The sequence below is a fragment of the Vipera ursinii genome (genome assembly GCF_947247035.1).
Source record: "Vipera ursinii genome assembly, chromosome: 3".
NCBI classification, from domain to species: Eukaryota; Metazoa; Chordata; class Lepidosauria; order Squamata; family Viperidae; genus Vipera; species Vipera ursinii.
In genome coordinates this window covers 83986050-84000991 of record NC_139516.1, presented here as the reverse complement: position 1 = coordinate 84000991, position 14942 = coordinate 83986050, and the positions used below count along the sequence as shown (strand labels likewise).

Below are 14942 nucleotides of genomic sequence, written 5' to 3'. Positions count from 1 at the left end.
TAGCTGAAGGCAGTAGCCATAGCATTCCTCCATTTTTTTTCAGAATAGCAACTTTGCGAAGTAGGTTGGAAGAGAGAAAATTAGCAACTTGTTCAAAGTCACCCGGTAAACTTCAGTGACCAAGAGAGGTTTTTAGGCTACATCTCCTAATCTTTAATTCAGTCTTCTAACCATAGTATCATATGGGGTCACACAGACTTCTTAAGAGATTCGCCTTTCACAAATCTGTTACTGTACAGCAGCACCGATTAACCATTGATCTGTACCCAAGAAACTGATCCCATTTAACGGTGTTTAAGAGCAATTTCACTGATAGTATTTCAGATATTTTTACTACAGTGCAAGTAAGTTTGTTGTTTCATAACAACAAATTAAACTGATTTGGATAGGAATAGGAATGCAAATGAGGATTCTTTCTGTTTGAACCCAACACCAGTTGTATAGAATGATGAAATAGTAGGTAGACTGTAAGAGAGGAAAAAATGTAAAGATAAAAAGAATTGTGGTTTTCAGATGTTCTAACAGCCTGCTAATACACTGTGATAGAAGATTCTCTGCATGTCTGATCTAATCTCTCTAGATCAGATCACACTCTGACGTAGGTATCTGAGGTTTTACCACTTGAAATGGTTGTGAAGGAAATAGTTATAGCCATTAACTTCAATGCTAGGCATATTAAAAAAAGCTGGAGTGGCACACTGAGTTTGGCACTTAAGGCAGATCAACCATTAAATTATATTAAAGCCTTTACTTGGCTTGATTAGAGAAAAAAATTGCTGAAAACCATAGGATGGGAATCACAGTATCAATGGAGTGCCTCATATGTTATTCTTTCTGTTTACTTTTTATTAAATTTCTAAACTGCCCATCTCATCTAAGTGATTTTATGTTCCTCTCTGTGCCCTAAAAATAATCAGTGGAAGACCTGCCTGGGTTGCCTATTATTCTAAGGTGAGGAACTAGGCAGCCTTTTTCAGGAACAGCCCCCAGCACTTAATAATGAGAAATGCCTCAAAATAGTTTTGCTTTCTTCTTGGACAAAGACTTCTGTTTCCTTAGATATTATCTTATCACGTTAGACATATATGCTGCTGAAAAACTGCTTAACTATTCTGGCTGTTGCTTTCATTCTTTTGCCCTTTAAGTGTCATGGGTTTTAATAGGTGAGAGTTCAATCTGGGGATTTAAATGCATTGTAAACTGCCCTGGGAGAACTTGGTTTGAACATCATCATGCAAAGACTAAACAAAAAGGTTATTGTAAAAAATGGATGCAAAATGCCAGGAGAGGTGCATTTTGTAGCACATTAGGTATATAAGGAAGAAATTGGTAGACAAATCAAACAAGAGTCTCTTTACTGAAGGCCTATCTTAAGCACCAGGTGGAACTACACTTAAAGCTGCATATACAGGTAGTCCTTGACTTATGGCCACAATTGAGCCCAACATTTCTGTTGCTAAGTGAAACATTTGTTAAGTGAATTTTACCCCTTTCTTGCCACAGTTGTTAAATTAGTAACACGGTTCTGTTGAAAAAGTCTTCATCATGGTTCAGTCCAAGCCGGGAATAAACAACTTGGCAACTGCTGTAGAAAGAAGATTGCAGTTTATTGAAGAGGAGAGCCAGTCAGAAAGATGGCTCTGGAAGAAAAGAAGAGCAAGCACATGTAGGGAGTGGGTTTTTATACTCTCTGGAGCCTTTTGTTTGGAGTTCTTCCCGTGGCATGAACTTTGACTTGAGTCTGAGTGTGCCCTTTGGTATCTGTGGGTTAATCCTATTATGTTCTGTCTTAGAGCTTGGGTAGGGTATGTAGATTTTAGATGTCTTTGCCTTCCTAAGCTTCTAGCCGGGGCCTCCAACCTTCCTGGATTATTTACATCTGATTTCTACAGAGCTGGTTTCTGCTTGGGGGAGGAAAACTTGGGACTATTAAGAAAACTGAACATGCTTTTCTGCTTCTTTAAAATCCTTTGAGAAAATATATTTTTCTGCCCTTTTAATATTTCCTTCTGGGGGGGGGTGAGGCTGACTTCCCAGAGTTCTTAAGCGAATCTGGTCTCCCCATTGACTTTGCTTGTCAGAAGCTCACAAAAGCGGATCGCATGACCCCGCAACCATCTTAAGTCTGAGCCCCCTTGCCAAGTGTTTAAATCAGGGGTCTTCAAACTTGGCCCTTTTGTGACTTGTGGACTTCAACTCCCAGAATGAGGAATTCTGGGAGTTGAAGTCCACAAGTCACAAAAGGGCCAGGTTTGAAGACTGCTGGTTTAAATTTTGGTCCCGTGACCATGGGGATGCTGCAACGGTCACATGAACAATTTAATTTATTTTATTTTAATCCCATTTATATCCCGCCCTTCTCCGAAGACTCAGGGCGGCTTACAATCTAAGCACAAATCAATGGTCCTAAGTCACTGTTTTCAGTGCCGTTGTTAACTTCTGAACGGTCACTAAATGAACTGTCGTAGGTAGAAGACTCCCCGTAACCACAATACTCTCGCTCCACCCGTAAGAAACGAAGCCTCCGAAATCCCCGGATTTTATGGAGAGCAAAGCTGCACCGGTTCAAACGTCCTCGGCCTACCAGCATCGTTTCCGAAAGATCACTCCGAATTGCTCTTCAAATGCCTACACACACACACACACACACACACACACCGCACCTGTTGCATCGTTTCCGAAAGATCACTCCGAATTGCTCTTCAAATGCCTACACACACACACACACACACCGCACTTGTTGCATCGTTTCCGAAAGATCACTCCGAATTGCTCTTCAAATGCCTACACACACACACACACACACACCGCACTTGTTGCATCGTTTCCGAAAGATCACTCCGAATTGCTCTTCAAATGCCTACACACACACACACACACACCGCACCTGTTGCATCGTTTCCGAAAGATCACTCCGAATTGCTCTTCAAATGCCTACACACACACACACACCCCGCACCTGTTGCAAGGCCTGCCCGAGGGAAGAACTGAGGCAGCCTTTCAGCACAAAGCCTGTTTGGGGGGGGGGCGGATCTAATTTAATTGAGTCTCCCGCCTTTCATGTTCCCGTCATGGAGATGGGGAAGGGGAGCAACTGTTATCACGGTACTCGAAGCAGGCGTCGAAACCCAAGGCCGGGTTCGCCCGTAGCTCCGCGCGGGCCTCCCGCTCGCCGCCCCTGCGCAGTGCGAGCAAAAGGGCGGCCGAGAGTTCCGGCGACCAATTACCGCGACGAGAGGAGGAGCGCAAGGCCGGCTTCGTCCGCCCCTCCGAGCAGGGCGGACACACACACACACACACAAACACACACAGACAAGCCCGGGAAAGGATGGAGGGCGAGCGGGGCACGTCGCAGTCGCCGCGGCCGGTCTCCTCCTCCTCCTCCCCTCCCCCTGGCGGTGAGGCCACGACGGCCCCGGCCTGCGCCGAGCCGCCAGCGCCCCTCGCGGACTCCGCGCGGCCGCTCCTGCCGCCCTCTTCCCCGGAGCTGCTGGAGTTCGACGACGACGACGATCTGGAAGTGTTCAGCAAGGTACAGGCAGGCACGGGGAGCCTCCCAGAGAGCCTGCCAGCCCCGCTGCTTTCCCCGTGGGGCGCTTTGGGGTGGGTGAGGGGTGGGTGGGTAAGGGCACATTCCCTCCCCCGGACGAAGGTGCAGCGCCTCTCGCTCTCCTTGCCTTCCCTCCGTTCACACGAACCCGGGAGTCTTGCAGCTTCCCCCACACCCCGCCCTTTAGTCTCGAGTTGCTCTAAAGCTCGCTTTCGCTTTGGCCCGGCTGTACTGGTGCGGCCGCATCCAAGGCTTAGGGAAAGGGAAAAGGACTTTTGCTCTGACTTGGCTTTCGAAGTTTTCCCGGGCCAGAAGTTTGCAAAAGACGGCTCGGAGCGCCTGCCCTGACAAAGCCCTCGGAGGAAACCTCTTTAATTGGGTTAGCGAGCAGGAGGATGGGATAGACTCGCAGGGCTCTTCAAACTTGGCCCTTAGGACTTGTGGACTTCAACTCCCAGAATTCCTCAGCCAGCATGGCTGGCTGAGGAATTCTGGGAGTTGAAGTCCACAAGTCCTAAAAGGGCCAAGTTTGAAGACCCCTGGGATAGAGAGTGGACAGCCGAGCCCTGGCATGGAGTCTGTGGCTGCGTGAAGTGCTTCCAAGTTGCTCTGAAGAAGCAGGACAAGTTGGAAGGGATTTGGGATAAAGGGTATGTCCCTCTCTAACAGTCTCCTTCCCCTATCAAGGCATTGTTTGTGCAACCCACATAAAATTGAGAACCCAAAGGGTTTCCCATAAGCTCAAGCATTCTGCCAAGACTACACTTTCCGTTGCTCTCGACAAGTACCACCATTTTGACTGGGGGGATAATGGGGATTGGAACCCACCACGTGTAAAGGGCAGCAAGATGCATTTCAGTGATCCAAGCCTAAAGGATGATTTCTGCCAAAGGTCTGCTGGATATTGGCCTCACTTCATGTGTTTACTATTGCAGTGGAATAATATTTGGCCACGCTCTGCATAGGCACTGTAGTATCTTGATGCTGTGTTTCCAGGCTTAGCAGATTAGAGAGAGGGCCTGGGAATGATGAAGTAGCCTGTGGGTTCATGGGTTGAGCTGAGCATTTAGAGATTGTTACTGTAGGTAGTAATGTCCCTTCTTGCTTTTTCTGAGAACAAGATTACCTTTGTAATGAGGCACACAGTATAATAGGGAGAGAGAGGGAGAGAGATTTGAGTCTTGCCTTTGGCTGTGTAGTTCTGGCAGTGCTCAGGAATTTGATCCAGATTTGTCCTTCACTGTTGCTATTATGCCAGAAAAGACAGGCTCCACAAATTACTATTTGTCTCACTTAGCAAGACATAATCTGTGGTCACCACTGGCCATTCTTCCATGCACAGAGTATCTGACATTGCAAAATTCTTTGTTGTAGGAAAAACACTCTGGGAGGGTATGCTTTATTTTGAAATGAAAGTTGACATAACAAAAAAATGCCTTTTCTGTTTCTTCATGTTGTGCTGAGCTTTAGGAGAGACAGAAGTATTCTCTGGCTGATTTTGCCTGTTCTGAAGCCAAAGACAATGAAATCAAATTTGCTCTTTGTCCTGCTGATGGAACATTTGCAAGATAGGCCAACTATGAACCATTGTCAGTGCTGGAATTGAGACTTAAGGGAGGTTTGTCTTTGCCAGGAGCTTTTGCTTCCACCCTACTTTTTAAGGGGGATATCTTAGAAACTTTAAAGCTACTCATCAGTACACCTACCAGTCCTGTATTGAAATGGACCTAGCAATTTTCAAAACTTTTCTTCTGAGAAAAGAGGTTCCTATTTTACTACTTGGAGTGCTTCAGAATTTCTTTCAGATTTCTCTGTGATGTTTTTGAACTTTAGGGATGGATTTACTCAGTGCTTTTTTTGTAAAAGAAAAAGGTGCCAGAACTCACACACGTCATACAACTTGCCTTGCCTACCCTTCTATCCAAAAAAGGTGCCGGAACTCCGTTCTGAGAGTTCTATGAGAAAAAAAGCCCTGGATTTACTATATCACTATTTTGCCATATATCCCCCTGAAACCTCTCTGAATGTCTTTCATTTCCAATCTGGGAGAAGGGAGGGGATACACAGAAAGAGTCCTTTTCTAATGCTTTCCCTTGGGATTTAATGAGAGGTTTAGGAACCAGAATGGGTGCAAACATATGAAGAGATAATTGCATCATGAAAAACAGGACTTTCACAAACACTTCTTGGCTACTTAGTCATCAGATAAGTGCAGGTACATCGTGTAACTTTGAATTTTCTTCTCTTCTGAAACAATTTCAAAAGCAAATTCTCTTTCATCAAACTGACTGAAAATTAGTTTGGGGGGGGAAATCAGGGCTTGGGGATTTATTTTTTTTATTTATTGCATTGCACTAGTTACATTACTTGGAAGGAGAAGGAATAAAGGACCAGTTGAGTCTCTTTCTTTCAAAGTGGTTAGCATGCTGCAGCTGATTATTAGGAGATCAACCACCTCAGTGAAAGGTCATAATTGAACTAATCACACAACTTAAATAACTCTCTAGTTCTGCTACTAAATGTTCTCTCTGCTACCAAAAAAAATTGGCTTCTTTCTTCTCTGCTGTTTTTTTTTCATAAATCTCCTTATCGGTTGAAAAATCAGGCAAGTTGATACAGGTGCTTTCTGTGTGGCTGGTACATTGCATTAGCAGAAGTGTGAGCAAAGTAGTCAAACAGGTGAAACACACTATGTTGTCTCTATCTGGGGTTGAATTCTGTGAGTTGTGCCACCTTCAAATCTTTTGTCATGGTATGTTGTGTACAGTACACAACCCCCAGGCCGTGGACCAATACCGGGCTGCAGCATGCCAGCAACCGGTCCACACAAACAAACAAAGCCCTATCCGCAGGATGCAGGCAGCACACAAAACCACACACCCTCCGGTCCGTGGAAAAACCTCTCTCCACGAAATCGGTCCCTGGTGCCCAAAAGGTTGGAGACCTTTGCTTTACACCCATACAGCCTCTCTCAGGGAAGAACTCAATATGGCTGTCTATCCTGCACCTCTAGAGAATGTCAAGATTGAGCAGATCAGATGTTACAAACCTTCAGAAGATCTATTGTCTCCATGAATAACCTTTTGCCCACTTGCAGGGAGAAAAACAGGTGTAGTAACAAGTTCTTAAATCTCAGTGGTTGACAATGCACAAGGGCCGTTCAGTTGGTGTCAACTCATCATGACTATATACATAGATTTTCTCCATGACAATATGCCTTTAACCTGCTCTTCCAGTGTTGCATCTATTACCTTTGTAGCTGAATCTATCCACCTTTCTTATCTTTTTCTCTTACTTTCAACTTTCCCAGAATTAGAGCCTTCTCTAGAAAAGTCACTTCTCATTTATAGTATAACTTAACTCATCTATGTTTTCTTCTTCTTCTTCTTGTGCCATATCCGTTGTCGGACGTTGGCGATCCTATTTTTATCAGCAGTCGCACGAAAAAGTGCTGCTGAGTGTTGTCCAAACCAGTCCCTTAGATTTTGAAGCCATGATGTTCTTCTGCCTGGACCTCATTTGCCTTCAATCTTTCCCTGGAGGATTAAATGGAGTAACCTGTATTTTTCTGGGTGTCGCATCACATGTCTGAAATATTTTAACTTTCCTTTTTTTAATTGTTTTGATGATTTCCCTTGGGCTTTCCCAGGCGGCTTATCACCTCCTCATTTCTGATCTTGTCAACCCAGCTTATACGTAACAGCCGTCTGTAAATCCCCTCTTCAAATGCTTCTAGTCTCTTCAGGTGGCCTTCTGTCAGAGACCAACTCTCTACTTCATAGAGCAGGGTAGAAAAAAAATATAGCATCTGACAAGCCTGATTTTCAATCTTAGGCTTATGTCGTGACTGTAGAAGACCTTTTTCATTTTGAAGAATGCTGTTTGAGCTTTCCCTATCCTTGTCTTTACTTCAATGGTCATCTCCCAACTTTCATATAAATTAGAACTGAGGTACGTGATCCTTTCAACTTTTTCTAATTCCTTCCAAATTTATTGGTGGTAAATTAATGGGTTGTTTGCTGATGACCATGATCTTGGTTTTCGAGGTGTTAAGCTTCAAGCCGTATTTTTCAGATATTTCTGTGACTGTTGATGAGGACCTGAAGGTCTTCATGCTTACTGGCAAGCAGAACGGTATCATCATCATACCTTAAATTGTTGATCCAGACATCGTTTACTTTGATGCCAGTATCAATGTTCTCCAGTGCCTGGCTGAAGATTGACTCAGAGTAGATATTTATTTATTTATTTTTATTTTATTTAATTGGATTTGTATACCGCCCTTTCCCGAAGGACTCAGGGCGGTTTACAGGGAATTAAAACAAGAAATAGAAAAGTTAAAAACAAATCCCAATTAAAATTAAAATTGAAATTGAAATTGAAATTCTCAGCCTGGGCCAGAGAGCTCAAAGAGCCAGGTCTTCAGGTCCCGGCGGAATGAATGGAGGTCGGGGGCAGTCCTCAACTCCACGGGCAGCTGGTTCCAGAGGGCAGGCGCACCCACTGAGAAGGCCCTCCCCCTGGGCGTTACCCGCCAGCAATCTTTTACCGGCGGCACCCTGAGAAGACCCTCCCTGTGGGAGCGCACTGGACGAAGGGAACTTGATGCTGGCAGCAGGTGTTCCCTCAGATATCCCGGACCCAAGCCATTGAACAACAGTGGAGACAGAATACATCCCTGTCTGACCCCTCTTCGTATTTCTGCATCAACTGAGTATTTTTGGCCTAGTCTCACACTTGCTACCTGATGCCAATATAGATTCTTTATGATTTGGATCTCTTTGTCATCTAGTCCCACTTGTTTCAGGATTTCTAATAGATTGTTGTGTCTTATTTTATCAAATGCTTTTTTCAAAATCAATGAAGCACATGTAGACACTGTGATTGACATCTCTACAATGCTGTACAAGAACCTGAATGCTGAATAACGCATCTCGTGTACCAAGATTGTTTCTGAAACCAAATTGTGTGTTACCTAGACGCTCCTCAATTTTGTTGTATATTCTTGTGTGAATTATTCTTAGGAATATTTTCAGGACATGACTCATTAAGCTTATTGTTCTGTATTCGGTACACTTCTTTGCAATTATTTTTGGAGGGGATTGTCACAAAGGTTGATTTTAGCCTATCATTTGGTATCTTTCCTGTTTCATATATTCGATTGAAGAGCTGCAGTAAAATATTCTTCCTATTGTATTTCAGCAATTTTAAAATTTCTACTGGGATATCATCAGGTGCTGTGGCTTTTCTTGTTTTTGCTATTTTTATTGCATGTTCAACCTCCTCTGTAGAGATGTTTGGTCCAGTTGTTATGCTTCCCATATCTATATCATCCCTAGTGTCCTCAAAAAGTTCCTCAGTATATTCCTTCCATCTTTTTAGTTTTTCGTCCTCATCTAAGATAACTTTCCCCTCTTTGTCAACTAAGTTGTTGGTTTTCTTTTTTATAGAGGCCTGCTGCTTCTTTCACTTTTTTGTGTAAATTGAAATAATCATGCATACGTTCCATCTCTTCTTTTTAGGGTTTTCAGTACACTGCTTATTATCTTCGTAGAACTTCTCTAAATCCTTCTCATCACTGTCAGCTGTGGGAGTATAAACTTGTATAACATTCATAATTACTGGAGTACTATTTATTTGGATCATCATCACTCTTATCGGATACAGGAATAAAGGACTTGATGCATTTATTTACAAGATTGTTTACGATTATAGCTACTCCATTTCGATGGTGTTTGCTATTTTCACCAGAGTAGATAGTATGATCTATTCTACACATTCCATTTTCAGGCCAGTGCATTTCACTCACTCCCAATAGAGAGATATTGTATTTGGACATTTCTTGGATAGTGTTGTGTGTTTTTCCAGCTTTGTACAGGCTCTTCAGATTCCACATACCAATTTGGAGTTTGGGGTTTATCATGCTTCTAGCAGACCAGGAGATTCTTAGTACCCCTGTCCCATTTAAGGAACGCCTGTACTCGGGGCCATTGTTAGGTTTTGTCACCATTAACGTGATTTTCCTGGGAAATATATAGTATAGTAGTCTTCCCTTTGCTTTCTACACCGCTGTGCACACACAGTTCAAGTGGCTACCACCACACCTTGTGCTGTTCTTCTGAAGCCGTTCCAACCAATGTATGTTTTAGGGTATTAATAAAAAGGCCACATCACAAATATAAGGAATCACTTCCAAAATAGTACTCTGAGTGGTTTATACATTCAGTCCTAGAAATAATCTACTCAAAATAAGCTCTACCACAGCCAAAACCTATTCTTATTTAGATATCACAATTTCAGCATTATTGTTATATATTCTTTGCTTTAGCTCAAGGTTTGATCTGCAGGGCAAATAGGAATTTTTGAAAAAACAAATGAGTCTCTGCAATAGTTTGTGCATTTGAACCTTTGATCAAAATACCTGGATCCTTGATGCTAGGCAGGTATGTCCAAGACATGGTTTAAATTCAGTTTATTTACTATTTATATTTTTAGTTTATTTCTTATTCCTTCTTATGCTAGCAAATAAGATACCATGCTGAAAATCTGAGGAATTGGAGATCAAATGCCTGAAGAAAATACTTTATATATTTGCCAAAAAGCCATCAGAGGTGTAATGAATTGACTTCTCTAGAGCAGACATGTCAAACACAAGGCCCGGGGGCCAGGTCCGGCCCGCGAAGTGGTTTCATGTGGCCCGCGAAGCCATCCTGGAAACAGTGAGGGAACGGCCCCCACTGCCTTGGCCCTGGCCCAGAGACCCTCCTTCTGCCAGAGACCCTCAGATCTGTCCCACTCCTGCCCAGGCCCCCATAGGCACCCTTGATGCGAACCATGTAGAGCTGGCCACACCCACCCAGTAGGCCACGCCCACCCAGGCCATACCCACCCGGTCCCGAGGGCAACCGCAATGCTGATGCGGCCCTCAATGAAATTGAGTTTGACACCCCTGCTCTAGAGTATATTTGCAACAGAGAGTAAGAAAGCCTTTTCTTCCATCCCAGTGACTTGGAACACAGATGTCAGGAGGATGCAAAAAAAGACTCTTCAAAAAAATCTACCTGAAACAGGTAGATTATTGCTTGGTTCAAAGAAGCCAAGAAGATGCTAAATCTTGGGCTAAGATATTGTTTCTTTAAGCATTTTTTCCCAATAAATGTGATCCCAAATATTGTTTTTTTCTTCTTGATTTAGCACATCGCTATTAAACAATACATTTATTTATTCGTTAAATTGATTAAGCCAGAATTTAGGGTGTAGCATGATGTATGTCAAAAAAGTAATTTGTGATTCAAGACAGAAAAATAGGAAATAATGGGACAATAGTAAAGGCCTCAAAAGTAGAGTCAAATAAGTATGACAAAAGCCAGAGTTTTGTGGTACAACCAACTTAAACAAAGGCAAATACTAAGAGCTACAGTATTCTAATGTAAGTAGGTCTCTATATAATTGGGATAATGAATCCATAATTCTCCAGATCTATCTAAATTGCAGCTCACAGGAACCACAGCCAGCATGACAGTTGCAAATAATACTGGGAGCTGTAGGTCAGCAATACCCGGAAGGCCATCAGTCACTGATACAGAATTTGTAATCTATCAGAAACCCTGGTTGGGTGTGTGCGGATTTAGTGATCAGATGGTGATAATCTTGAACGCATCAAAGATGAGTTATTTCCATAATAGATCTGTAATATAAAACTTTCCTATGCTATAACATTGTTCTGGTTACTGGTTTGAAGTTAGATGTTAACCAGGGCAAATATTAAACCCTAATGTGCTTTCCTAAAAAATAAAGGAAATAGCATTCATAGCTGTACGAAGACAACAGACATTTTTCATTTTTGAAACACTGTGCTCAATTATGTGTATGACAGAAATTTATGGAATGAAAAATCTAAATGTCAGCATCTTAGAGGTAAGTACTAGATTTGCTGTTGAATATGAGCCTAAGAGACATTAATTAATGAATCATTTATGATTTGTACATTTCCTAATGTTTAAAAATAAACCCAGTTAATCAGGAAATACTTCCATTTTTTATAGGATCATCTTCATTCCCTCCCCCCCCCCATATTCCTCTAGTAAAAGTGAATGTTTTTATACTTGGAGGTACTATATCTAAGGTTGTTTAACCTTAAATATTTGGCAAATGTTTCTTGATTGGACTTTGGCAAGATAAGTGGGATAACATTTATTCTATCTGAGAAAGATGGGTTGGTATGAAGGGATAACCTGACCTATTCTCCCTCGCCTATTCTCTTTTCCATTGCCAACTTCTCATCATCTTACCCAAATTTATTAACTATTTCCAGTGTGTAAATGTTGGTTGTGTATCTATCAAGCTATAGCAAAGTGGAAAAAGAAGTGTCAGATTGAAACTGCAGAGGATTTAAGAGGGGGCCATATTCTCATGTGGACACAGGACAATCAATTGCTTCAAGTGACCTTTTTCTAATATGTAGTAAAGATCTTTATCTAGCTGGACTTCTGCCAAATTTGAATTGAGGACAGTCACACAAAATGTTGAAGTACAAATTACCCAATCTCACTTTCATTTAAGTCAGGGGTGTCAAACTGCCAGCCTGCGGGCCAGACGTGTCATCAGAAAATCGCGCCCACCCCATTGCCAGCAATGGAGAAAAAGCTCTGATACGTTGCAAGACGTCACATGACGTCACGAGTTTCACATATCTAATTTAAGCGTATTGCAGTGTGTTGTACAAACTATTCCTGGAGACTTAGAGGAGATCACTATATCTCAAATATATTTATATGGCTTGGAAAGATAAGTGGCAAAGTTCCATTGCAAAATTTTGCAATATGGGCCTGAAGGGCACTGAAATCCAAATATTTGCAGATGAACATATTGCATCTCCTGTGAAATTACCTGTATTATTAATGTGCATAAGAAAGTATTTTACTATATCTATATGCTGCCCACCTCACTGATAAAATGACTGTGTTATTGCTTAATATTGCTTAAGATGAGTGGCCATATAAATCTTTATAATAAACTTTTCTATTCATGACTCACAGCATATGAAGAGTGCAGCAAAGTACTTGCTAATCCAGTAAAATCTCAACAGAACTGGAAATTTAATATACAGCAGGAGATGAAATCTGTTCAGTGTTGCCACCCAAACAGCCATGAAAGCCCTGAGTTCACATCCAAGAACTCCACCTTGGATTGGTGCCTTTTGGAATCTGTCTTCTTTGTTTGGAAACAGATTGATCTAGAAAAACTGATGTAGAAAAACTGTAGATACTAAGCAAAATGAAGATTTTGTTTAAATACTGCAGCGTGTAGTGTACCAAATCATGGATAGCTGTGGTGAATCTCTGGTGAATCTTTTTGTCTTCTCTTTTTATAAAGTTTGTTTAGGGGGGGAAAGTACAAACGCCTCCTAAAAAAAAAAACTCCAGTCACCAGTCGGGGAGGAGGTTATTTAATGCAGGGAAGTTAATGTTTTACTACAAGAGGTTCTGTTATTGATTGTTTGGGTTTATTGTTTCATAAAGAACTTCATTCTCTTTCAGGAAGGAAAAATGTGAAAGTCAGGTGTGATTTCTGATGACTATATAAACACATCCACAGTGTTTTCTTGGCAACAGTATGGAGGTGATTTGCAATTCCCTTCCCTTTCTTACAGTCTAGGGCAGGGGTAGGCAACCTCAGCTCTTTTATGACTCATGGACTTCAACTCCCAGAATTCCTGAGCCAGCCAAGCTGGCTCAGGAATTCTGGGAGTTGAAGTCCATGAGTCATAAAAGAGCCGAGGTTGCCTACCCCTGGTCTAGGGGCACGGGTGTCAAACTTGATCGGGTCACATGACATATCGTGATGTTTTTTGCCTTTGCAAAGCCAAGGGGGTGGGGCATGGCCTGCTTGTGACATGGCCTACAGTTTGACACCCCTAGTCTGGGGTTTTTCCTAACCACTCACTAACCAAATCCCATCTTGCATAGTTTTCTGAGATCAGCAATGATCAGGTAGGCCCAACATGACTGATGACTGATTCAAAAAAGCAAAATAATAATAATAATAATAATAATAATAATAATAATAATAATAATAATAATAATAGCAGTAATAACCCCAATAAGAATTTTACCCACTATTTGTCCCCTAAAATTTCTTTTCTGGTAGGGATATAGAAACAAAACACCATTTAGTGTTTTGCAAAGTAGCATTGGGGATTTGGTAGAAAAGGAAAGTTAATAACAAGGAAAAATATGAATCACAAATATTCTCCATTTTCTGATATTCTAATTTAGCTTCAGGAATGATTTTATTTTATATGTAGTGAATGGTGAGCCCTGGAATGAGGCACTTTCATTTTTTTTTCCTCATAGAGACAATAGAGTAGAGAAAGTAAATGCTTCAGCTTGTAGTGATTTATGCAGGCATTTGGAATTTATATATTAAATCATCACAGTCCAAGATTCGCCTTCATTTAAAGCTTTTCAGCTGATTTTACAGTTAAGTACCTACACTTTCTCCAGATCAGTTTGCCAACTCCCCAATCATCTGACTGTTTAGTTCCAAGCCTTCATGAACACAGCTTGCTTACTTCACTGACTCCAAACATTTTAGACAACAAAGCCTTGAAATACCTCTTCAGATCCTTGTACCATTCGTTTTAAGGACAGCATTGTCTCCGGATTTTGCAAACATTAATAGAAGTGTTCCTGCAAAATCAATATTAATAGGAAGGAAATTCCCTTGTTGTCGTAGGGCTCCCTGTATTCATCTGCAAAGTTTGCTGCCTAACCAAAACATTATTTTCCCAGCACATAAATACCTGGAAATAAATTGACTTCATATATCATTCCTTGCTGCTTGCTCAGTGGAAATAAAACAGCTCTCTAAGTAGTGAAAAATGAGAATCTTAAAACTGTCAAGTTTAATAATCCAGATTATTACTCAAAATATAAACTCAAAGTACATACATTTTAGAAAATGCTTGTCTGTGTGGCATAAAGACGCCCCTGGAGCAGAAAAACTTTGTATGGAGACTTAGAAGTTGAGAGTCATATTCTTAGATCCTTTCTGTACTGAATCTAAGGAAAAAATATGCAGGTTCTAGTTGCATCAAATTGCCTTCTTTGAAATTGGTTCAAGGTAATTAGCCTAATGATCTCCTGGAAGCTAGTGTCGTGTAGGGGTGTGGTTTATAAGAAGATCAGATCCCAGTTCACGCCTCATTTCTGCCACTTAGACAATCCACATTCTTTCAGTTTTAATCACTCATCTGCAAGATACGAAAATACAATCACATGATAACAATAGCAATAGCACTTAGACTTATATACCGCTTTAGAGTACTTTACAGTCCTCTCTGAGCAGTTTACAGAGTCAACAATTTGGGTCCTCATTTTACCAACCTCGG

At 41.6% G+C, this 14942-nt stretch overlaps 1 protein-coding gene across 1 annotated transcript in view; it reads left to right on the top strand.

Moving 5' to 3' along the window:
* Positions 1-3292: 3292 nt before the first annotated feature.
* Positions 3293-14942, top strand: part of SNX7 (sorting nexin 7) — a 60497-nt gene continuing 48847 nt past the window's right edge. The window contains exon 1 of the mRNA XM_083359415.1: positions 3293-3532. Within this exon, the coding sequence (XP_083215541.1) occupies positions 3329-3532 (204 nt within the window). The 5' untranslated portion in view covers positions 3293-3328. The remainder of the gene's footprint in view (positions 3533-14942) is intronic.